The sequence below is a fragment of the Panthera leo genome, chromosome A2 (assembly GCF_018350215.1).
Source record: "Panthera leo isolate Ple1 chromosome A2, P.leo_Ple1_pat1.1, whole genome shotgun sequence".
Taxonomy (NCBI): domain Eukaryota; kingdom Metazoa; phylum Chordata; class Mammalia; order Carnivora; family Felidae; genus Panthera; species Panthera leo.
In genome coordinates this window covers 36,134,620-36,160,207 of record NC_056680.1, presented here as the reverse complement: position 1 = coordinate 36,160,207, position 25,588 = coordinate 36,134,620, and the positions used below count along the sequence as shown (strand labels likewise).

Below are 25,588 nucleotides of genomic sequence, written 5' to 3'. Positions count from 1 at the left end.
CAGAGCCCTTACAATAGTCTGAAAATATTTGTTTAATTGTTAATAATTTCTTTTCTTCTCCTTATGTCTAGAACAGTTGTTCTCAACCAGGAATGACTCCCCCACCCCCACCCCCAGGAGACATTTGGCAATGTCTGGAGATATATTTGGTGGTCACAAGCAGGGTGGAGGTGTTACTGACATCTGGTGGGTAGAGGCCAGGGATGTTGCTAGACATCCTACAATACACAAGACGGCCCTCATAGAATTATGATGTCTATTCCTACCCAGAGCAGTGCTTATACTTTGAAAGTCCTCAATAAATATTAGTCGAGCAAATGAATGAAAACCTGTTTCAGACCTACACTATGTTAATGGCATTGTTTTCTAGACTGCATCTTAAGCCCAAAGTGTTGTGGAGTCAGACCCAAATAAATGATAAATGTCATTGATAAATGTCATCCTGTGCCCAGAGCGTTCACATAAGCATGACAGAGCCAGCAGCCCAAGCAGGGGGAGCAGGGGGGATGAAGTCCATCCTGATGTTCAGTGAAAATCAATAACAAACATATAGACCCTGTTTTTAGCACTTGCCCATATTTTTTTTTTTCAGTGCAGGGCCAGGTGGTAGCAAAGGAATAGTGATTGCAAAAGCCTTGTGCCTCTTCTGGCCTTGGTGCCACATAGTAACCTGAGCCCGGAAACTCTGGTTTGGTGAGTCTAAATGCGGCTTTTCCAAAACAGTGTTTTACTTGGTGGTCAAGATGATATGTTAAATGCCTCAGCTATGTCTTTTAACATATAAGGCCTATTAGATGGGAAATACCTTACAGCAGAAGTAATATAGCAGTGAAGGCCACAGATTCTGCAGTCAGAATGCCTGTGTTTCTACCTTTCTGAGACTCCTCCCATCTCTGTGCCTTTGTGGAGTTGGAGTCAGTCATTTACCTTCTCAGAGCCTCGATTTTTCTCATCCACAAAATGAAGCTAGTGTTGGAATCTGCCTCACAGGCTTGTTATGAAATGAATTTAGGGGCACGTGGCAGGTTCAGTCAGTGGAGCATGTACTTGTTAATCTTGGATCGTGAGTTCAAACCCCACATTGGGAGTTGAGATTACTAAAAATAATTTAATAAGATGAAATAAAATAAAAACATAATTGAAAATGAATTTAAACAGCCCATGTAAATAAAGGAAAGGGCTCGGATTAGTGCCAGGCACGCGGTCAATGGCCATTAATTACTGTTAACATTTTTCCTAAGTCCGATCACTCAGTTACCCAGTTTTGTCTTTGGAAAACGGAATTCTCCGCTTCTTTATCATTTTCGTCACCCAGCCAATTTTCCTTTCTCCCTTTGCTGCTTTTATGCCACCTGCCCCTCTCTCTCTCACTGCCTCCCTTTTGCCCTCTACTCCCAGTGAACCTACAAGACACACAGGAGTCCTGCTCCTATGCAACTAAGGGAACCTGAGATTCCACCCCAGTTCATAGTAACATGACCTAAGACAAGTTACCTAACCTCTCTGCACTTCACTTTTGTCATCTACAAAACCTAAATTGTAAAACTCTTCACCTCCTAGGAATGTAAGTAGCATGAGAGGAGAAACTTGCACGTGCACTTACATGACATAGTAAGTGGTTATAGAAGCTAGGAGAGTCGTTCGTTGAGATTGGTAAAAGAGGTTCCCAATGATTGCACATTGGGAGGGTAGGCACCATCTTGAAAGAACTCGAAGGAAAATCACAGCTGACTCGGTATGGAGACATCTGTGTCAGTCTAGGCCATTCTCTGAACGGGAGTGTCAATAGCTCATATTCAGTCAACACCCAGAGATGATATAAAGGAGCCCCTGTTCAGCTAGGATTGACATCATTTGGGCGAAATATAAAACTCCGTCCACTCAATAGATCCCAAAGTAAGAATGTCCTAGATACACCCTTCTACCTCTCTCCAGTTCTTCCAGAATATCTCATCTGATGAAGAGTTTAATAGCACACCTTGTTTTCAGGGTAGAAAGCTTGTTTGTTATGTAGAGAGTCTGTCTGGGCCAAGGCTTGGGAGGTGTTTCGGAACATCCTCACTTTACATTATGCTATGCAAATTTAAATCATTTGTGAACTTATTTCATTATTAACTGTGTCTATGTTCTGAGCAGTAAAGGCGTTCCTTCACTCAGGTATTTGTTGACCACATTCTTACCCTGTGCCAGACACTGTTCTAGGCCCTGGGGATACAGTAGTGAACAAATCTATCAAGGTCTCTGCCATGAAATTTAACATTCTGATGGTGAAAGATAAGGACAGAGGGATGCCTGGGTGGCTAAGTGGGTTAAGCATTCAACTCTTGATTTTGGCTCAGGTCATGATCTCATAGTTCTTGAGTTTGAGCCCCACATCAGGCTCCTTGCTGACAGTGCCGAGATTCTCTGGGATTCTCTGTCTCCCTCTCTCTCTGTCCCTCCCCCACACTCTCTCTGTCTCTCTCAAAATAAATAAATAAGCTTTAAAAAAAAAAAGAAAGATGACAGAAAAACAAAAAACTAACAAAAAGTGTTAGCTATAAGGAAAATAAAGCAGCATGATATGAGAGAGTATCCAGTCTCCACTTTATTCTGAGGACAGTCCTCTTAGAAACAGTGGCTTCTGATTTAAGATCTGAAAGATGTGAAAGGACCTAATCATGCAATAACCCAGGGAAGGGCATTCCAGAGGGAACAGCAAATGCAAAATTTCAAAGGAGGAACAACCTTTATTTTGAAAACGAAAAGAAGGCCAGTGTGGATGGTATGTTAGTACAAAGGCAGATGGCTTGGAAATAAAATTAGAGAGGGTAAGGGGTTGGTTGTGTGAACATTGTTGACAAGGTAAGGAGTTTGGGCAATTTTAAGCAAGAAAGTGAAGGGATTTCATCTGTATTTAAGAGGCATAGCCATGTGGAGTTTGGATCCTTACAGGACTCAAATAAAAGCATGGAGCCTGGTTAGACAGCCGGTTTTGCACATATCCAGGCAAGGGATGATGGCGAATTAGACTTCGGATGGGTCACCCCGCAAAAAATCCTGAGGAGTCATTTTTATGGGGTAGACTCTCTCATGCTAGGCTTTCAGAAAAGGTCAAAAGAACAAGAGAGAAGAAGAAAGAAAAAAAGAAAGCAGCTTGCCGCTTCCCTCACCAAGCTTTCGTATTTCCTTGTTCCAAATAACCACTAGTGCAAAACCCAAGCAGGGCTGAGGTTCTGGTCTTTTTCTGTAGTTGTGATTTCCTCTTACTTTATGAGCTGACCCTGGTTGTTATGAATGGTCCCACACTGCCCTATCTGGACTCGCCTTTGGATTTCTTACCAAGTCTTCCTCCTCTCTTCTCTCCTAAATCAGGTCGTGGTATTGGGGACTGGGGGTGGGGCGTTTTCACACAGACTTGAACCCCACTGTGGGCTACAGGTCAGGGCCTCAGGGCACACCCCGAAGCCAGAGGTCTGGCCTGTGCCCAATTCTCACTTCCCTCTGCTCTTCCTCATTTGACCGGTGACCAGATGGACAAGGTCCTTCCACCAGCACCCAGCGCTTAGCATCAGAGGACCCGCTCCACCAACTGGGGAGCAAACACAGGGCAGCCACAGACTGAGGTGGGAGTTTTAATCCAATATGTACGATTTTTAATCTTCATCTTCCTGGGGTTGAATGGAGGAGGAAGTGGCAGGAGGGGTCTCAAGTCTGTGGGTGGTAAGTGAAACTTTCCAAACAGATGATTTTTTAATGTTTTTATTCCACGTGAGGAGGGGTGCCACTGGGGAGGGGGTCAAGCCTGAAAATGTTCGGATGGTGTCTGTGGAGTTCAAAAGTGATTCTGGGGGCGCCTGGGTGGCTCCATCAGTTAAGTGTCCGACTCTTGGTTTCAGCTCAGGTCATGATCTCACAGTTCATGAGTTTGAGCCCCGCATCAGGCTCTGTGCTGATAGTGTGGAAACTGCTTAGGATTTCCTGTCTCTCTCTCTCTCTCTCTCTCTCTCTCTCTCTCAAATAGATAAATAAACTTAAAAGAAAAAAGAAAAATGTTTAGGGGCACCTGGGTGGCTCAGTCAGTTACGCATCTGGCTCTTGATTTCAGCTTAAATCATGATCTCAGGGTTCAGGGTTCATGGGATCGAGCCCCTCACTGGGCTCCTCTCTGACAGCACAAAGCCTGCTTGGGACTCTCTTTCTCCCTCTCTCTGTCTCCCCCTGCCCCCCACCCCCACTCATGCTCTCCATCTCTCTCTAAATTAAAAAATAAAAATTTTTTGATGGGAGAATAAATGAATTATAGGAAGGTTTATTAGCTATTTGTTAAATTTTAGGCAAATAAGGAGTATAATAATTGTCTTTGTCGAAGTGGTTTATTTCATTCTCAGGGGTATCAGATTGAAAGCTACCAAGACATTGCTTATGAGGCTCAGAAAGGTTAAGTATCTTCTCCAAGGTAACACAGCTAGTAAGAGATAAAATATGATTTTGAGCCCAAGTCTGGCTTAGAATGCTTATGCAACTTACATCATTTTTCAGGCCTTGGTTTCCTGGTACTTAAATTGAGGATGTCCCCCAAAACAAAACAATACAAAACAAAATGAGGATGCCCCTTTCATAGGCTTGCATAGTAGTTGAAATACTATATGTTAATGAAGGTCAAGTGTCAGGCAGTTGGCCTGGTGCACAGCAGGCCCTCATTTGACATTGTTTTGTCTCTTCCCTGGTACCATGTGAACTTAAATAGGGGTTTGCTTATTCTCATGACAGGACTCCTAGGAACCTGGCAGATAATAAATTTTGGGGAGGCAGAGACCACAAACCCCATCGAAAGAGGGAACTGCTCTGCCCTACCCTGGCCAAATGTTGCCCAGCCCAGTGTTTCCAGATCATACCATCTACATTTTTCTTAAGTGGCATCTTCTGATTTCTAATGTCATCAACTAAAATGTATTCATAAGCATTGTTCTGACAAAAAAAAAAAAAAATACATCCACAACTTTTCAACCTCTGATTTAAGCAAGTGACAAGGGCAGGCCTCTCTATTGCTTAGAGGTGATCGAAGCAGTACTCTGGCCTCCCCGAGGAGGCATCCTCCCACAGAGGAAAGGGCTCGGTGAATACTGAACACGGATGTGCCAGTGTGGGCATAAAACTCTAGCATTTTTTCCCCTCCGGTTCATCTGCATTGCCCTTTTCCAGCTTGTCTTGTGTGGCAACTTGTCCCTTCACCTACTGAGATGTTTGTTCATTCCCCAACCCCCCAATGTCAGCCTTTCTCTTGGCTGTTGTATTTGTTGATCAGTGATTATGAGTAGATGACTTTTCTATATTAATGATATCATGTGGGGAGTCCATCCTTTGGAAACCTTTTGTTCTGATTTAGGTATAGATACCTGTGGTATCTTACAAAGATGCTTTTAGTTGCAAGAAGCAGAATCTGACTCAAGTTAGTTTCAATAAGAAAGAAGAAGTGGATTTATTAAAAGAATACAGAGGTGTTTCATGGAACTCAAGAACAAGAATTCACCCGAACCGGACGAAGTGACTACAAGTGACTAGAAAGACATTAGGAACCCAGACAGCAACTCTCTCGAGCTTTCCCCTTCAGGTTGCGTGATTTCTCTTGCCCCCGTCCAGCTGCTTGTCTCCTTCATTCTCTCTGCAGATTACTTTCCTTTCTGTCCACACACCGCAGCCCCTACAGCAACCACTTTCTCATCCTCTCCGACCCAATTCCAGATTCTCTGGACTGAGGCTCTGATTGGCCCAGCTTGAGTCAGGTGTCTGTTCCCTGGTCCAATCAGCTGAAGTCTGAAGCTGAAGGGCTAGGACCAAGTTGTACAAACATGGCCACCACTGACTGTGATTGTCACGAGATGGGCAGACATGCACACACACACAAATACATTTACTGTTTAATTCTCTAGGATAGAATTATGTGTCGACAAAAGGAAAATTGACTAGTCTGAGCAAAGTATGATGGAAAGGAAAAAAAAGATGCTTTTTTAAAATCAGGAAATAAAATTCATTTGGATTATGCGATAACAGAGTAACTTGAAATATTGTACGAGTTTGACATACTCCTTAATGGATTCATGTTGTATCAGTTGATCTTTTGAGCATTTGATTTTCTCTTTCCATAGTACATGTTTTTGGGGTTTGTTTGTGTGGGTTTTACAAAAGAAGTAAAGTGATTTGAACGGACGTATTTATTTCTTTCTTCCCATTGTATAGGAGAGTATTAAAAAAGATGACTTTTTTTGTTGTTGTTCAGTTAGACCTTATTTTAAATCTTGCTCTGGCTTTTTTCTCACTCAGGTAATGTCTAATACAACAATATTCAAAGCAAACCATTTACTCTGAATTTTTTGAAAATATGTATATATCTATATCTGAACATACATGTAAAAAGTCTGTATGGATTATCCTCAAACTGACAGGGTGGTGATTTCTACAGGTAAAGTGATTTGTGGAGTGTGAGTTAGTGAAGGGGGATCTTTGTATTCTATGTATTGTTTAAATATTTGACAAAGACTATTTCCCAGTATTGCAATTATAAGTGACAATAAATATAATTGGAAATTTATGCCGATGGATATTGTTCTTAACTATGTATCTTCAGTGTTCGTAATTGTTCTTAATTATGGTAGTGATATACTATAAAGGGGACAGACGTTTCAGAGATGGAGACTTTCAGTTTTAACTGTAATGTCATCTTTTCCTTTACAATTATGCATGTATTCTATTTATTAAAATACATCAATGAATATAGGAATTTTCATTTGAAAAACAAAATATTGATTCAATGATAAATGTAGTAGTTTCCTCTAGGAAAGAAACGAACTTTTCATAGTATAATCTTGTATACACTATATAGACATTATTTTTTCAATATATTGGGTTGTCTTTGCTTTTCATTCTTTTTTACATCCAAGAGTAAATTAATTAATTGATCGGTTGACTAATCCAACAGCTAATGCCACCTCATAAGTCTGTGATCGAGGCTGTTGATTGACTCAACTGAATGCATTTTTAGGCTGAACACATCACATGTAAAACAAACTATAAATCGAGGTCAAGGGGTTGCTTGCCAGCCACAGCACTGATGCCACTCTTGTCCCCACAGATGACAGAGGGCAGGCACTGCCAGGTGCACCTCCTGGATGATAGGAGGCTGGAGCTGCTGGTTCAGGTAGGTGTTGCCCATGAAGAGACAGCCCATACTGACTGGTTCCCTCCGTGAGCCTCATGGCCTCTGTTCAGGCTACTCACTTATCTGTGCCAATGACTTGGGATTGTTTGAGGGGCAAAAGGACAGCTGCTAAGTCAGAAGACTTGGTCTACCTGTGAGAATAATTATATCCTGGGGATGTGGATTGGAGACCCTTGGGTTCTAATCTCAGCTCTGACCGTCAGTGGCTGTGTGACCCCCAGGAAGTAGCTTTACTTCTCTGAACCTCTTGTGGGTAAACGGAGCACTGTAATCTTTCTCTGAAAGGGTTATTGTCAGCTGCAAATCTGCATCCTGCCACTTTGCTGCCACACGGCAGTGTCCAGGTTAAATACCCCACTTGATCAGCTGTGCACCGGGATTGAGACTCCTTACTTTCCCTCAAAGAATTATGGCTAAAATCAAGCTAGATTACATATGAGAATGAAATCTTTTTGTAATATATATGGAGTATATGAGTGGTGGTATTTTAATTGTTGATCCTTCTCTCTTCATTTACTCAACACTGTGGACCAAGGACCTAAAAAGAAATTGTGGAAATTCCCTCTGATAGCCACACTGTAGCTATAGCCAGAACTCTCTCCTTTGACCGAACCTAAATTCTTCTCCATTCTGTGGCTCATTTCTCACCCACTATGCATAGGCCTCAATTAGAATAAAAATAGTCAACACTGTTTAGCCAGAGTGGACCTTTTAGTCCAGATTTCTGCCTGTTTCTTTCTTTCTTCTTTCTTTTTTTTTTTTTTTTAATCATGACCATTCTTTCTTCCCCAGCAGCAAACATCCAACTCTGAAACCACCACAATGAGCCCTAAACTGTTTGGCTCTAAGTTCAGAAAGAGTCTATGTAGATGCCCTCTTGCATATCACCCTTTTCTTCCCTTGTTCCTGCAAATCAGGCGTCTGCTATCACCCGGGATGTTCCCCCTGATTCCAAAACATGCATTTTGCCACCAGGCCCAGTGCTTCTCAAAAGTTCATAGATTAGATCCTTCTTCTAAGTGTTTAGCAAACACTGGTGACAATTGTATATACAATGGGTAAGATCACTCCATCTCAAGAGAGAGAGATGAAAAGCTTAGGCTTTGGAATCAGACAGAACTGGGTTCAATTCCCTGCCCTTACTGACTGTAACATCAATCCAGGTGCTTAGTTTTTCTTGACTTTGGCCCCCTCATCTATAAAAGGGCAATAAGAACCCCTATCTCATAGGCTCATCCTAAGCACAAAGTGAGATAATGGATAGAAGGAGTTTGGGACAATAAATGGTAACGAGTAGTAGAGTCATAGTTTTATCTCTGATCCCACAGCCTTGGGTCTCCAGCCTCTTCAACTGGCACCCGGCAAGCAAGATTATTCCTACAGTCCACGTAGTGAGGTGTTTGATATTCTTTGTCTTGGTCACTAGCACCATAGTGCCTATAAAAGAGTATTTTTTCAGGAGCACCTGGGTGGCTCAGTTGGTTAAGCATTCAACTCTTGATTTTGGCTCAGTTCATGATCTCACGTTTTGTAGGATTGAACCCCATGGCAGGCTCTGTGCTATGGGACTCTCTCTCTCTCTCTCTCCCTCCCTCCCTCCCTCTCTGCCCCTCCACTGGTGGTGCACCCATGCTCTCTTTCCCTCAGAAATAAATAAAAATAAACATTCAAAATGACTTTTAAAAAAAGTATTTTTCCAAAACATCATCATGTTAGTAAATACATTGTCCCCTGAGAGGAAAAAGTAAATTACTGGGCTGAATTGCAAATACATGAAACTGACGATCTCATTGATGTTTCTATTACCGTTTCTCCCCGTTCCCAATCTCTTGGAGAATGGTCTATAGTAGATTAACCTAGGCAGCCAAAGGGGGCAGATATTTAAAAACAAACAAACAAAAGCTGCTTTGAACTATTTGGGGCAGAGAAGGGTGGTAGCAAAAAGAGAGTGAGGCAACGAAATTGCTTTTCTGATAACATTTTATTTTGACAGCCCAAACTTTTATCAAGAGAATTGCTGGACCTTGTGGCTTCACATTTCAACCTGAAAGAAAAGGAGTACTTTGGAATAACATTTACGGACGACACGTAAGTCTTTTAGTAACGTTCATTTCTTTCCCTTTCATCTGGACTACCTACTCACTGTCATTCACAATTAGCAAAAAATTGGTGGAAATGCCCCAAGAATTAGAATATGCCCTGCTTAGTTAAAGATTGTTTAATAACAGGATTTCTCTCCTAGGACTACTAGTGGAAAGGGAGAAGAAAGGGAATATTGATCATTTTTAAACACGAAAATATTGCCCTAAGTGTTTTAGAAATTTGTTTTGTAATGAGGTTGTTATTGTTGCTGGTACATCTGCACATATTTTTTAATGTAGATGTGTATGATTGATATAAACACTAGATTTTTGGGGTGTGTGGGTGGCTCAATCATTGGGCATCTGACTCTTTTGACTTCTGCTCAAGTCATAATCTCACAGTTTGCAACATCAGCTGTGCGTAGGGCTCTGCATGAGCCTGCTTGGGATTCTCTTTCTCCCTCTCTCTCCACCCCTTCTGCTCATGCTCCATCTCTCTCTCTCTCTCTCTCAAAATAATAACCATAAATTTTTTTTAAAAAAAGAAATACTAGATTGTTATTCACTCATATATTGAAATGAGAATTAACGTCTTGGGTATTGATGGCAAGAAAGTTTAAAGGCAGATGTGTGGCCCACCTGGAAAATACTGTAGAGTTTTAATACAGAATAAACTTCTCCAGTTCTACTTAGGTCCATTTTATGTCACCTCTTCACTATCTTTTTTTCTTTTACCTTAATTTTTTATGTTAACTTGGACATTGTATATATTTATCAATAATTTAAATGCTTTCTGAAATTAGACCTATATATAACAATAAAATCATAAGAATTTGGGGGCACCTGAGTGGCTCAGTCAGCTAAGCATCTGACTTTTTGGCTCGGGACATGATCTCACGGTTGCTGGGTTCAAGCCCAGCATCAGGCTGTGTGCTGACAGCTTAGAGCCGGGAGCCTACTTCAGATTCTGTCTCTCTCTCTCTCTCTCTCTCTCTCTGCCCCTCCCCACTCATGTTCTTTCTCTCTCTCAAAAATAAAGAAACATTCAACATCTATAATGCCATTTTAAAAGTGTATATGGATGAAAAGATTGCTTAGGCTTCAAAGACAAAATTTGTTGCATTTTGCTGGAAGTCATTTTTGTCAGGAAATAAATAAATAAATACTATAGTACAAATAAATAAATAAATAAACATTAAAAATAAAACAAATATAAAATTCAAGAAAATGCCTTCCAGGCACAGAATATATTGGCCTACCAGTGAGCATTCTTCTTGTACTCTCCAAGTTCAAATGTTTCTTCAGTTCTTTAGTTTAACCAGGCAGAAAATAATCACAAGAAGGGGTTACTTTTTTTTAATATCTTGCTTCTGATTATTTCCAGCCTAGGTGGGCCACTAGCCTAGGACCACCCCCCCCCCCCACCCGCAACAACCCCCCACCCCCGCAGGAAATGCCATCAGGCTCAGGACTTGGGCTGGACAACACCAGGCAATCACTTGCTGGGAGACACAAAAACCTGAAAACTTTGATCCCAGGCCCAGGATGCTTCCTGAATAAGGTTCCACAAACCAGAAAGAAAGTAAACTAGACATCACTCACCTCACTCAGAATCACAAAATTATCAGTTCACGCAACAACTATTTGAGACCCTGTATGATCAGTCCTCTGCTGGGTGAAATAGGAAGGGCAGATAAACCTCTAACCACAAGCTCTTCACTGGAAAGACAAGGCTAGTTCATGTGAATCAGTGATTAGACGCATGCACAAACACACACACACACACACACACACACACACAGGTTGTAAGTGATTGTGAATGCAACAATAGCAAATAGAATATGGCGAAATCCTAAAATATATAATGGCTAAGTTATATGGTTAAACTGTAAGTGCTGTAAGCCCTAATTTAGAGAGGTCACATAGAATAGAGACGAAAAGCATGAATATTGGAATAACTTACTCATTCAACAAATATTTCTTGAGTGCTCACCAATTGCCAGCCATTGTCCTGGGTTCCAGAGATTCAGCTGTGCACAGCAGAGACAAGGTGCTTGCTTTCCTGGAGCTTATATTGCAACGGTGTGGTCTAGCAGAACAAACACATAGATCAGTGAGAAATCACTAGAAACAATACGTGCTTGGAAGAACATGATCAAGGCCATGATCAAGAAAGGGGGAGGGGGGCAGTTTTAGATTGGTGGACAAGGAACACTTCTAGGAGGTGACATGTAATAAAAAGCAAGAACCAGTTCTGCAAAAGTTGGAAGGCATTCCAGACAAAAGCCAGTGTGAAAGCCTTGAGGTGAGACTGAGCTAGACTTTGGGGGGGGGGGGGGGTTATTTTGTAGTTTTGAGAAAGAAAAAAAAATCCACTGTGATTAGAATATAGAGGGTAAGGAGGAAAGTGGTGCAAGTTAAAGGTTGAAAGGGAGGCAAGGAATAGATGTTTTAGAATTGTGGTAGCTATGTGATTTTAGGCCAGTTACTTAACATCTCTGACCCTCTGCTTTTCTTATCAGTACATCGGGCATAATAATAGTACCTCTATAATAAGGACTATATAGGACACGTGTAAAGGGTACGAGTATGATGTACTGTTAGGTCAGGCGTGCACAGGCACCCACTAAAAGGAAGCTGTCATGCTATTTTTGGTACTGGCAGTAAGTTCAGTGTCCAGAAAGGGCTAAAGGAGGACTTGAGTAGAATTCACACAAGAGGATGAGTACAGGGGTACCTGGGTAACTCAGTTGGCTGGGCATCTGACTCTTGATTTTGGCTCAGGTCATGATCTCATGGTTCGTGGGTTCAAGCACCACATCGGGCTCCATGCTGACAGTGCAGTGCCTGCTTGGGATTCTCTCTCTCACCGTCCCTCCCCCACTTGCAGGCTCTCTCTCTCTCTCTCAAAATAAATAAATACATAATTTTTTTTAAAAAAAGAGGGTAATTACCAATGGACAGTGCAAGGCAAGTAGACTTGGGGTAGAGGGGAGAGGAATGGGAGATGACATTCCAGGGAAGACTTATTCTATGGGCCAGTGCATGAGCATGGTAATGTATATGATTACATCGTGGAGCAAGATACAAGACGGACAAGATCATACGTGAGTGAGCCCTGCGTGTCACATAGATCCTAGACCACTGCAGGATGTTATGCCCAGGAATTACATAATTCATGACTGGTGTTGCAAGTTCCCCAGGCTACAGTGTTCATGGTGGGCTGGAAAAGGGGGTCCTGGCTACATGGATGGCTTCTGGGAAAGCTCCCAGTTCAGGTGAGCATAACCAAGCAGTGCATAAATCAGGCATGCAGATATAAGACTTTCTCTTCAGAAGGAAAAGGAATAATATGAATGACTTTCTTTAATGCCTTGGGCCACCCTCCCCCTCTTCTCCTCTGGGATTTCTTTCTAAATCCTCTCCTGGGAGAAGAAAGTCTCACTCAGGCGCCTCCTCCAGCTATCTCCTTTGGCGACAGTGGTTGATGGTTATAGTCTTTCCAAGAAGCCTGGCTCCAAACTGTCCTCTGTGTACTCCCCTGCAAGTGACAGCAGAGTCTATTTTTGAATTATGACCAGTTTGGAAGGTGTCTTCTGGCTCTAGCTGTGTTTATTTTCAGAAGAAGTATGAGCAGGGCTTGGGGGGGGCGGGGGTGGATTTGGCCATTTCCACCTTTCTGGGGAACAGGTCTGGAAAATTGCTTCTGTCTAAGGGTGTCTCTTTGGAATGTCTTGGTCACAAGCCTAGCTCTTTTTCTTTGTCTGGTAAATATTTTTGGAAAGTATTTTCTTTCAGCACTCCCTTTCCCCCGCCCCCCATAAAACCACTGAGTCGGATCCCTCCCAGGATGCTGTCTGAATTGTATTTTCCAACCTAGATGCCACATCAGCCTTTTGCCTTCAGTGAACTTCTCTAAACAGAGTAAGGCAACGCTGAGGGGAACATTTTGTCAATGAAACTAGCCACTGTCTATACCCTACTCCACAGGCCAAGAAGAGAAATGGAAAAATAGAGTTGTGCCGTTACATAAGAAAGGTAGTGATGGTGACCAACATAAATAAATCCGTGGCCCTGCTGGAGGGCGGGGTAGAGTTCCTTGAGATTATGCTTGGAAGTACCTCCTGGTGATCGGTGTGCATAGGCAGTCTTTCACCCCTAGAGGGCAGTCTCGCCCTCCTGAGATAGCCGCCTTGAATTTCGCCAAAATGGTTCCCATCTCTTCAACTCACTTGATTTTTTTTTTTAATTCCACTGTTTTGAAAGGCTTTGTTGAATAAGCTTTGTTTATGAAGAAATAAATAGGTTTTACAACACACTTGTGAGTTTTGATTACCATCCCGTTCGATGGATGTGAGATGATGGGCTTTTTGACCCATATACTTCTATATATACTTCGCCACCCTCTCGCCGAAAACGTTTGCTTTAGGGTTGACCTGTGTGCACAGTTTCATAGAGGTGAATGTGTAGATTCAACTTCGTGAGATACTGATTAGATCTAGAATATTTGCTGATGGAAAAATTTGAGAAAAGCCGGTTAGAAGCAATAAGTGCTTTTTGATCTCATTTTAGTCTCAGAGACTGTAAAACAACACGTTAACCTTAATTATATCTCAGTGATAGAGTTATGGGTAGTTTTCCACTTTTTGTTCTTCTAATTTTATTTTGTTGTGAGATTATGGATGGATTTTTTTAAGTTTAGTATTATTTTTTTGTCATAATCTCTACACCTGATGTGAGACTCAAACTCATGACCCCAAGATCAAGAGTTGTATGCTCTTCCAACTGAGCCAGCCGGGTGCCCCTGGGTAGATTTTTTAAATATAATATTTAATTTATCCTTTAAAAAATATTTTTATATTACATATACATAAATGCATTTTTATAAAAATCATTTAACATGATAGTTGAAGCCAGTCCCTTTTGATTATCTTCCCACTCCAAATGTTGCAGTTTACTCTAGACCTCTCTAGAACTATAAGCATTTCATCCATAGATAATAGTGTTTTCAGTGTGCATCTTTGGTTAATATAATTGATTTATGCTGTATATGGTATTATACAGTTTGCTTTATTCATTCTTGGACATGATTCCACGCAAGTTCATGTAAATATACACTGTGCTTTTTTAATGATGCCACATCTTTCCTATATAAAAGCAAGAAAAATGATTCAAAATTAGTCTCATTTTCCCTAAAAACTTTTGAGACCTGATACTGTACGCTATTTTATGTATTTTAAGACATATATTTGACACATGTCTGAAGTTGGCATATGTCTTTAACTCAGTACCATTCTAAACTGCATGAAATACAAGGGAAAATCTCTTACCTTCTAACCCCCATGTTTCTATTTTTTATGCACAAAAGCAGTATTTCTAAAAACTTCCCCTTATATCATTTATATCAGCTTATTTATCTTTGTAATAGTCCTCCAAGTAAAGCTAGGGACAATTATCATAAGCCTCATCTTAAAATCACAGAAACAAAGACACACTTTTTCCAGTGTTGAGACTAGTAAGTGACAGAGACCAGCCAAAAGTTATAAAAGCTGATTCAGCCCTGTAGTCCCCTGTATCCAGAGTCTTGTGCTCAAAGCCCTGAACTTAAGTCTTAACTTTGCCACCTTTTTTGCAACCTTATTGTAAAATATAGCTGTAATATGTAAAAAGTTCCAGCTTAGGTGGCACAGAGTAGTTGCTCAATAATGAGAAGCCCTTCTGCTTCTCCTTTACTTTCTCTTCCTTACCCTTCTCCTCCTTCTCTTGCTCTTCCTCCTCCTCCTTCTTCTTCCTCTTCTCCTACTCCTCCTCCATTCTCCTCCATTCTTCTCCTCCTCCTCTATTCTCCTCTTCCTCCTCCATTCTCCTCCATTCTTCTCTTCCCCCTCCTCCTCATTCACTCTCCTCCTCCTCCATTCTTCATCATCTCCTCCTCCTCCTCCCCCTCCTCCATTCTCCTCCATTTTTTTCCTCCTCCATTCTCTTCCATTCTCTTTCTCCTCCTCCTCCTCCTCCATTCTCCTCTTCCTTCTCCTCCTCTTTCACTCTCCTCCTCCTCCTCCTCCTCCATTCTCCTCCGTTTTTTTTCCTCCTCCATTCTCCTCTTCCTTCTCCTCCTCTTTCACTCTCCTCCTCCTCCATTCTCCTCTTCCTCCTCCTCCTCTTTCACTCTCCTCCTCCTCCATTCTCCTCCATTTTTTTCCTCCTCCATTCTCTTCCATTTTCTTTCTCCTCCTTCTCCTCCTTTTTTTCCCTCTTCTTCTTCCTCGTTTTCTTCTTCCTCTTCTTATTATTACTATTATTAGTATTTCCTATCTACTTAAAATGACTACAGCTTAGAGTTTTCTGAGTTAAAAATTATTTACTCAAAGACCAAAATAGGTTGGAAAATATCTTCTGGCCCATTACAGGTTTTATTATAATTTTACACCCCATCACTATTTGCATGTTTTTGAGTTTTACATAAGCAAGCAAAATGGAGTCTATGCCTTCTGGGAATATACAGTCTAAAATGGCCCAACTGGTTGGACAGCCTTGGAAAAGTCATGGAAATGATCCCAAGTCATCAATCCTTTTAATCCCTGAGAGGTCACAATTTAAGGAGAACTGTTTATATCCATGAACTTTAGGCTTTTGGGTAAATAAACAAATACAAACTTAAATATTAGGAGGTCCATAAATACGTATAGAAACAGCACTCAGAAAGCCTTTGACCCTGTACTTTTAAAGAAACTGTAGTATTGTTATATGTGTCCGATGATTTCATTAAACCAGTTTTCTCCTTCTTGACTATCTAAAATATTCATATATCATATTTAATAAGAATTTAAAGATTAATGTATTAAGGTTCAATTAGTTTTCTTTTTACCTCCAAAGGCACCCAGTGTTAGTCTCTTATTTATCATCTCAGAGATATTTTATATATGTGTGTGTGTGTATTTTTTAATTTTAAAAGGGTTATATTCTGTACTCACAGTCATGCATCTTGCTTTTCCATTCAACACCATGTCTGGAAATTGTTAAAAATAGGTTTGTAAACATACTCTCCCTCTTTTGTGTGGCTACATTGTATATTATTTCTCAGTTTAAATTTTTTTTTTAAACATGACCTTGTTGGACATGTATAGGTTGTTTTGAGCCTTTTTCCTCTTACAACCAATGCTAAAGTAAGTGACTTTATACTTAGGCCATTTTTCGCATGCACAAGTTTATCTTGCTAAACTCTTGCACATGGACAGTCTAGTTCAGAGGCAGATGCTTTTATAATTTAGATAGTAATTGTTAAATTGGTCTTAGTACCAGTTGTAACAGGTTATACACCTACCATCCGTGTATGACACTTTCCCCACAGCTTTGCCAACCCTGTGTGTTATTGAACCTTTCTCTGACTTCTGTTTGATCCTTTTTCTTTGCTTTACTCTCACAGAGGTCAGCAGAACTGGCTACAGTTAGATCACCGAGTTCTTGACCATGATCTGCCCAAGAAACCAGGCGCAACCATTTTGCACTTCGCTGTGAGGTAGGTATCGATAGAAACATCCAGCATCCTCACCTCCCTTAAAAAAAAAAAATCTGGTGATCCACTAGAGAATAAAAAAAAAGAACAGGCCCATCAAAACATTATGTGAAAAAGATTCTCTACTGTCTTAGTCTGGAGACTAAGTTGCCATAGATACCGTGTAGGATTGTTTTCTTTGAAGATGAAGGGTAGAATCACCTTCCTTTATTCCTCAAAGTCCTCTGGATCAACTTAAAGGTGAAAAATACATTGTATTTTAGTACATAACTTGTTTCTGACTCAACATACCTTTAGCATTTTTTTCATTTGAAATATGGCAAACATTTACTGTTACATGTTATGTATGGACATTTCCTAGACTGTGGAAAGGATTGAATTTTATACAATTTCACGCCTTAGTTTGAATAGACGATAAAATGCAAACAAATGCTCATGGAAAGAATTATCTTAACCGTACAGAAATCTGAATTCAGCTTGCAGGCAGAGAGATTGCTGAGAAAGATGCAAGGAGTCCTTGACCTGTTCTCTGAGCTCTGCTTAATTAGGAAATTCACTTACCCATACCTATGGGCCTCCATGTATGTTTCCTCCAGAAATGGATGCATTCAACTCAAACAGTGATTTCTTAGAGCCCGCCCATGATGGGAATGTTTTTCCACATGAAATATGCACACTCTAAGATAAATAAAATGTTATAAAAATTAACACTTGTGTTCCTGTGCCTAGTTTAAGAAATAAAACACTACCAGTCTTGCTGAAAGCCCCTTTTTGTGCATTAGCCACTCTTCTCACTACCTGAATTTGATGATAAATTTCATGATAAGTTGTCTTCTTTGTCTGAAGCCAAATATGGTAAAATAAGGTAAGGTAGTAGATTTCCCAGGAATCTAAATAAGCTTTCGTAACGCTAGATCAACCTAAAGCATGATTCTGTATTCTGGGCTTATGTTATTTTTTGGATGTTGAAATATGCTTTGTTTGAGGCACTTGGCTGGCTCAGTCGGTAGGGCATGCAGCTCTTGATCTCTGGGTCGTGAGTTCAAGCCCCACATTAGACAGTCTAGTTCAGAAGCAGATCCTTTTATCATTTTGATAGCAAAACTAAAAAAAGAAAGAAAGAAATATGCTTTGTTTTATGACATCATCGTGGAAGCTTCTTATTATCCTTTTTTAGAATTTATATACTATGATTACCTAACAAAATCATATTGATTTACACACTTTTTAACAAAATTTTCACTTGAGTCTGCTACATTAAATCCAAAATGTGGTAATAAGATGTCCCACCTTTTTTTAAGCATCTTGTTTTATATGAATTGATGGTGATTGTGGATGATAACTGTTCCTTACTCAGTAAATAAAGTATGGATGATCCCCAGTTTGTTTTTTGCTTTTCGCTCTGCAAGCTGGCCTAGAATTTCTTTCATGTCACCAGAAATCATATTTTTGAAACCCAGGAAGGAGGTCACATAAATGGTGATTTGTCCAGGAGCATAGCTGGTGTGGAGAAATGGGTGGAAATCCTAAAGAAAAATACAGGACTTTCCTGGAAAGAGTATGACATGAGTGTGTGTGTTTGTGGAAATGGAGAAAAGGGCAAACACAAACTAGCAAGCAATAGGAAAAAGTGAGTATTAGTAATTAAGCAGGGGGCAGAGAATAGAGAAATTTTCATCTTGTGTCTGAGCAGTGGCCCAACATCAATATATTTTTTCACAAAATGTTATAGTATCACTGTAAACATTTCAAATTATATGAAATTACTCTCTCTCCCCAGCCTTCCTTCCTCCCCTCTACCTCCAGCTCCCTTTTATTCTTAGAGAAAAGTAAGGATGATAGTTACTTGGTGACTTACTTTGTTTTTACCTGGAGATTTTTCCTTGTTTATGTAAAAATCTACTTTATTTCTTTGCACTTTCGTAATTGAGGTGTCCAGTCCCCTATGAAGCACCTAGGCTGCTTCCAATTATGTCTATGTTAATGTAGGCTGCAGTTAACATCCTTGCTTTTTTTTAATCTTGTTTTAATTAAAAAAAATTTTTTTTTAATGTTTATTTTTGAGAGAGACAGACAGAGTGTGAGTGTGGAAAGGGCAGAGAGAGAGAGGGAGATGCAGAATCTGAAACAGGCTCCAGGCTCTGAGCTGTCAGCCCAGAGCCTGATGCAAGACTCCAACTCGAGAACAGCGAAATCATGACCTGAGCTGAAGTCAGATGCCTAACCAACTGAGCCACCCAGGCACCCTGACATCCTTGGTTTTTTATCTTTGCACACACATGTAGTATTTACGCAGCATACCTCCTCAGCAAAACCCTTTGTCTTTGGAGAACTTAACAACTACCATTTATTTAGTCACCAGACTGTGAACTCGTTCTTGAACAGCTGATATCTGGTCTAGTTTTGGTCTCAAAATAAGAGGGGAGAAAGCTCTGTCTTCCTTCCTATTCAGTCATTCATAAGGCAGTCCTATCTTTCCGAAGCAGGTTCCTGAGATACCCAAGTAGCCTGCTACTCATTCCGTGAGTTTCAGCACTTACTTGAGTGTTATCTCGAGAGTATCCCATAATCACAAGCCATTACTTCCCCTTAACTACTTGCATGTTTAAAACCCTTATCAACTTTTTAATTATTTGTGTAATTTTTCCTCCCAACAGTACAGTGAGATCATAATAGTCTTTGTTATTATTCCAATTAAGTACTTGTTGTTACTGCAACTTAATTAAAGGAATGATAAGGCAAAAGCACACAAAGAATTAACTGATGGAGGTCACTTAGTGGAATGTCATTCTCTGGAGATCTCAGGAAGGGGATTACATGCATCCCTGTGAAGTCCAGTGCCTCCCAGAGGGCCTCTAGCCTTCTCTTTTGAGAGAACAAAACTGTTGGTGGGAGTTATATCCCAGTAGACACCGCCAATAACCCTCGAGGTCTTGCCTGAGTTGGCTACACATTTAGTCAGTGAAGAATAGAACCAAAGATGGCTTTTGGTTTTGTTTGGATATTGGTCACTACCGGAACCTCTGGAAATACGCAGGACCTCTTTTTTTTTTTTTTTAATTGAACTATAGTTGACACACAATGTTACATCAATTGCAAGTGTACAACATAGTGATTTGAAAACTCTATACATTATGCTGGGCTCACCACAAGGGTAGCTACCCTCTGTCACCATACAGCGCTGTTACAATACGGCTGACCGTATTGCCCATGTTGTACCTTCCATCCCTGTGATTTATTCATTCCATAACTGAGAGCAGTCACTGAGGTGCAGTCACTAAGTAGTTAATGCACAATGAGAAAGGATTCCCTACAGTGGTAGCACATTACAAGGATATGTATCCCTGTTATTTTTGTTGCAAACAATTAGAAATATCCAAATGCCAACAATGAAGATAGGTTCAGTAAGTTATGGCATTCTCACAGTGAACAATTGATCACTTTAATAAAAGAGATTAGATTTTTTTTTTTTAAGTACGTTTCATTCCAGTACTTCCCCAGAGGGAGAGGGGGCACATTTCTGAATCGTCCTAGGAATTTCTCAAACTATACGGTCACACCCCTCCAACTCCCAAATCCCCCACATTCTGGCCCAGATTCCCATGTGGTGCACTAAAGATAGTGAATGAGGTATTGTTCAAGTTGGTGTGACAAATAAAGAGAGATTGGGATACAAGATAATTTTGCAAAGTGCTATAAAGATATAAGAAAATATCAATTTTTTAAAAATTGTAGTGTTTATGAAAAAGAAAAATACCATACGGTTTTGCTCTCAAGATATTGAAATGTAGTATTAACCCTATGGAGGGCACTGGGCTAAATATTTGACATGCATCATCTCACTGAGTCCTAAACATTGGGGTCCTGCAGTCGGAGAGGGGGGTCTCGGGCGGGGAGGGGGCGACTTTCTCTTGGTTAATTTCCCCCAGGACGCAGGGAGCAGCTCAAAAACACGTGCTGCTTCTGCATGGAAGGAAGAAAACATTGAAGGTGAGGGCACTTAGCTTTCCCTTTATGAACTTCAGGATTAAACCTTTGTCTTTTCTTTAGTTATAAAAGCTCAATGATACATGCTAAATACATGTGTGCCACATGGGTGTATAGAGGCACCATAATTTATTTCTGCACCATAATTCATGGAACCAATTCTCTATTTCCATATGAGTCCAAACTCCCCCTGTTGCCGGGGACTTCCCCAGGCCAGGGGTTGTTATTTGCTGCTGTAAATTATCTTCTGCAAACACATGGGCCTCTTTGGTAATGCAGCCCAGATGTGAGCATTTGAAAAGCTTGATAGTGAGTGAGCACACAAGCATTTAAATCAGAGAGCAGGGACTTGGCGTGACCTCCCTGGAAAACCTCCCATCCCCTCTGGGGAGGGCAGGCGGAGGTGGCTCAGGCTGGTACCACCCAGCTCCACACAAAGCAGTGTCTCAGGGTCTTGCACTCCCTTATTCTTAGACTACTTCTTGCTTGCTCCCCCACCCCCTCCCTTTCTGGTCTTCCGTCTTCTCCTCCCTGCTTTTCCTCCTCCTCTTTCCAAGTCACCTCTGCTATGCCCCAGGACTGTAACTGGCCATTCAGAGGTAACCCTTGAAGTGTTGTCTGTGACACTCAGGGCTGAGGACTCTCTGTGTTCATTGGAGAGTAGTAGAAATGTGGGGGGTGGAAGGGAAACCACTCTATTTCTGTCAAAGTTGCTGAAAATATGGAGCATTTGAAAGACTTTCTCAGGCTTTCAGCACCCGCTGGCCTGGTTCTGGAACACTCAGCCTTTAAATAAGAGCTAAACTTGGGGCACCTGGGTGGTTCAATTGGTTAAGCATCCGACCTCAGCTCAGGTCATGATCTCACAGTTCATGAGTTCAAGCCCCATGTTGGACTCAGTGCTGACAGCTCAGAGCCTGGAGCCTGCTTGGGATTCTGTGTCTCCTTCTCCCTCTCCCGCTCCCCACTCACACTCTGCCTTTCTATCTCTCAACAATAAATAAGCATTAAAAATTTTTTTTAATTAAAAAAAAGAGTTAAACTCAAGGAAGCATCATGACTGTAACCTGTGGGTCCCCATCATTCCACCTGATTTTTTTTTTTTTTTAAGAAAGTCAAATACATATATGGAATACAACACAACAGGTTTAAAAAAAAAAAGAGACTGGTGAAAAAAGAGACTTGTTACTATGGAAAGACACCCCAATATATTCAAGCAGATCCCAAAACAATATGTGCAACATGATTGCACTTGTGTAAAATCTATGAGTAGGGGAAAAGTGTAAAATGTCAACAGTAGTTAATCTCTGGGTAGAATGATTATGGGAATGATTTTTTTTTTTTTTTTGCCTTTTTGCTTATCTATATATGTTTTTTCCTACAGTGAACACATTACTTAAGCACTTTTTTTTTTAATGTAAGCATTATGATTGATAAAAACAAGAGAAGTTAGAAAGTTTGTGAGTGGCTAACCCTGAGTTATTTTAAAGCTATCAAAGAGCAGGAGAAGACAGCAAAGTTTATCTCCTCAAGGAGGAATGTGATCAAAAGCCCAGAGGAATAGCTGATTCCTCCTAGTGTGGGCCCAGCAGAGATTCTTTGAGCAGATGTGTGGGGTCAGCTGGTGCTCTGGGCCACCCACCACACTCCCATCTGAGCGCACAATATCCCAGAACCTGGACAGTGTGACTGTTAGTTGCCTTAATATTGACCGTGACCTCCTAAATGGCATAACCCGTTCTTGAATTTCCAGGCACTTGTTAGAGGCCTCCATCTGTGAGGATCCAACATCCTAATTCATAGGAGAGCTCCAGAAAGACACAGAACACCTCAAAACTCGTACCCAATCCCAACTGCAGTTTCTTGCAGGATTATGTTCCTCAGTGTGCTTTCTGATCAAAAGCAGACCTCGTTTGTGGGAGTCGGCTCCCTTCTCCTACATAACCGGTCCTCAGGGTGACATTGAAAGGGCAGAAGGAAAGAATGAGTAATCTGACTTGTGCAAAGAGCTGTAGGGTGCAGAAGTTAAAGCTTGGCCTTCAGCACAGAGTTTCTTAATAGCAGCACTATTGACATTTGGGGCAGGTAATTCTGTGTCATGGGCAGTTATACTGGATTGTAGGATGTTTGCAGGGCCCCAGGCTTCCGCCAACTAGATGCCAGCATGCCCTGTGAGTCAAGGTAATCCATAAAATGTCTTCAGCATTGCCAGAGGCACCCCAGTCCATCTACCGAAAATCAGTGCTTCGGCATCATTCCTGGGTTTGAATCCCAACTCTTCCATTTATTAGCTCTGTGGTGTTTTGCACCCTCTATTGGGCCCATTTTCCTCAGCTGTAAAATGGACCTTGTTGTTGGAGGATTAAACCTGTAAACATATAAGGTGGACCCTCAGTAAATGTTAATGATTTTTATGGTATAAATGACAGACACTGTTGAATGAATGAAAAAAAAATGTCATGATGTGATATACATACAGTCTTTGAATGTGGAAGGTTTGCGACCGTCTGGCTTAGGTCACTTTTACCCTGGGTAGAGGATCTCATCATTCCATGTTCATCATTCACGGTGCCCAGCTGTCCCCACCCTATCCATCTTACCTCCCCTGCCTCTCTTCCTGCCTCCTTCTCCAAGCCTGTGTCCCTACCTTCTTCAGGGAGGACAGGAGCAGACTGTTTTGCAGTTTTGAAGGGAAGAGGCAAGCACTTGGATACTTCAGATTGCTCGGGGCTGGAGACTTCCTCCCCTTTCCAACAGGTCACAGCAAGGCCCTTACCCTCCTGGGCCTCCAGCCCTTCCTCCTGCAGCTCACAAAGAGCCACAGCGTGGCAGTGGAGCGACAGGGCAGGTTCCTACAGGCTCCCCTAGAGGGCTCTCTCTGGTTCTCCTAGAGAAATTCAGAAGTGAGAGCGTCTTCCTGGCGGGGGAGCACATTGTGGAAGCAAACAGTGCTTTCCTTGGGGAATTCTCCCAGACTGCACCCCTCCCAGAGATAAAAGGAGCATCTGAGACTCCCACAAGCCCTGCATAATAGCTTGGAGAAAGTGCAGTACATCTTAAATTACTCTGCTGTCTTCAGCATGTGTTACAAAGCGAGACTAGGAGTTTGCAGGGTCATTATAAGCAATAAGCAGAGATCTCCCTGCTCAGAATGTGGATTGGGATCTGATAGGAATCTCCTTAGGCCCGCGGCCACAGTGAGTGCCTGAAATTACCCACAATGATGGACTGAAACCCAGAAGGAGGCCCCTCGCGGGACGCCAGTCACAAGCTCAGCGTTGTTCAAAATGCAAAGTAATTGAGCAATTCTTGCCCGATTCACCATCTTCAAAGATATCACTGAGACATAAGGAAGCCTTGGAAGACAAAATATGCTCAGTTGGAGAGAACAAGTTGTAACTGGTCCGAAGGACTGCTGTTTCACAGCATTTTCCTCTTCTCGATTAAAATGGACACTTTGAGAGCATTTTGTTTCCTTGAGAGAGAGAGCTTAGGAAAGATAACCTGCTGAAGTTTTAAAAAGTTTCCCAACTCAGTCAAGGCCTTTTGTTATCGTCCCATCAATGGTGGAATAATAATAGTACTGTAATAATCACCACCACTCATTGACTGCTGAATGGCCTACCACCCATTATGTTGAGCACATGTAGAAACATCTCATTTCTCTGGTATGTGGTCAAGTAAGGAAAGTGAGCCCTGAGAGCCCAGGTGGCTGGTTCAAGGCCCCAGGACGAAGCTCAAAGTAGTCTCTTCCCCACTTTATGGTGTTGACTTTTGATCTCTGTGAATAAATGCCCCAACAGAAAAATATTGGCCACCTACACGTAAGTGACTATTGACAAGTGGCCCATTCCAAACAATTCCCATGTTCTGCTTTTTGCCACACATGTGTTGTCATTGGACAGGCTTCCCTCTCCCCCGAGCCATCTTTATCACATCCCTGAAGTGTGATGTTCTGTTACCATTGATGAATGGTAAGGTGAACACCTGTCCCATCAAGAAGGAACAAAGAAGTGGGAGAGAGCTAAAGCATAAGAGACTGTTAAAAACTGAGAACAAACTGAGGATTGATGGGGGGTGGGAGATGGGTATTGAGGAGGGCACCTTTTGGAATGAGCACTGGGTGTTGTATGGAAACCAATTTGACAATAAATTTCATATATTAAAAAATAAATAAATAAAATAAAATAATAAAAAAAAAAAAAAAGAAGGAACAAAGACCACTGTTGGAGGGAGCACACACATTAGAGACAAAACCTCTCCAAGCAAATGGCTCAAGCAAATTTTCTCAAAAAAATTGTAGTTACTAAGCTGTATGAGGTTTGTCTATAAAACATATACCAAGTCAGAAAGCCTGAGTTCATTTCGAGGCTGAAAATATAACCGCAAGGGTGAACTTCACAAAATCTTGGTGAAATCACTCAAAGTAAGTGTTCAGAAAGGAAACAGTAGCCTTTTGCCAAAAAGCGGCTGAAACAAAAGGTCTTTATTTTATGAGTCTGGGGGAGTTGGTTTTATTTCATTAAGAAGCCCTGAATTTTGTTTTCACTTCACGATACATGTTGAGAGGTGTGCCTGGGGAGCCATTCTCCCAAAGGACGATACGCACTTTTCATACACTCCATAAATATGAAGTCATTACAGTGGCCTCCTTGGGGGAGGGAGAGGATTCTGGATTGAGAGAACAGGTAATCAGATGCCTAGGAAGAAAAGTAGAAGGCAACAGGGCAGGTCGCCAGAAAGTAGTGGGAAACAAGATAGGGACCTGTTTACTGGAACTAGGGTATAGTTAGGGGCTTAGGCTTC

General features: G+C 41.3%; 1 protein-coding gene across 6 annotated transcripts in view; it reads left to right on the top strand.

The window, feature by feature from the left end:
* The window catches only part of FRMD4B (FERM domain containing 4B), a 322,217-nt gene that overhangs the window by 192,884 nt on the left and 103,745 nt on the right, over positions 1–25,588 (top strand). For all 6 annotated transcript variants that reach the window (XM_042929953.1, XM_042929952.1, XM_042929951.1 and 3 more), the window contains 3 exons: positions 7,112–7,177; positions 9,192–9,286; positions 16,706–16,798. In XM_042929953.1, coding sequence (XP_042785887.1) covers positions 7,112–7,177; positions 9,192–9,286; positions 16,706–16,798 — 254 coding nt within the window. The remainder of the gene's footprint in view (positions 1–7,111; positions 7,178–9,191; positions 9,287–16,705; positions 16,799–25,588) is intronic.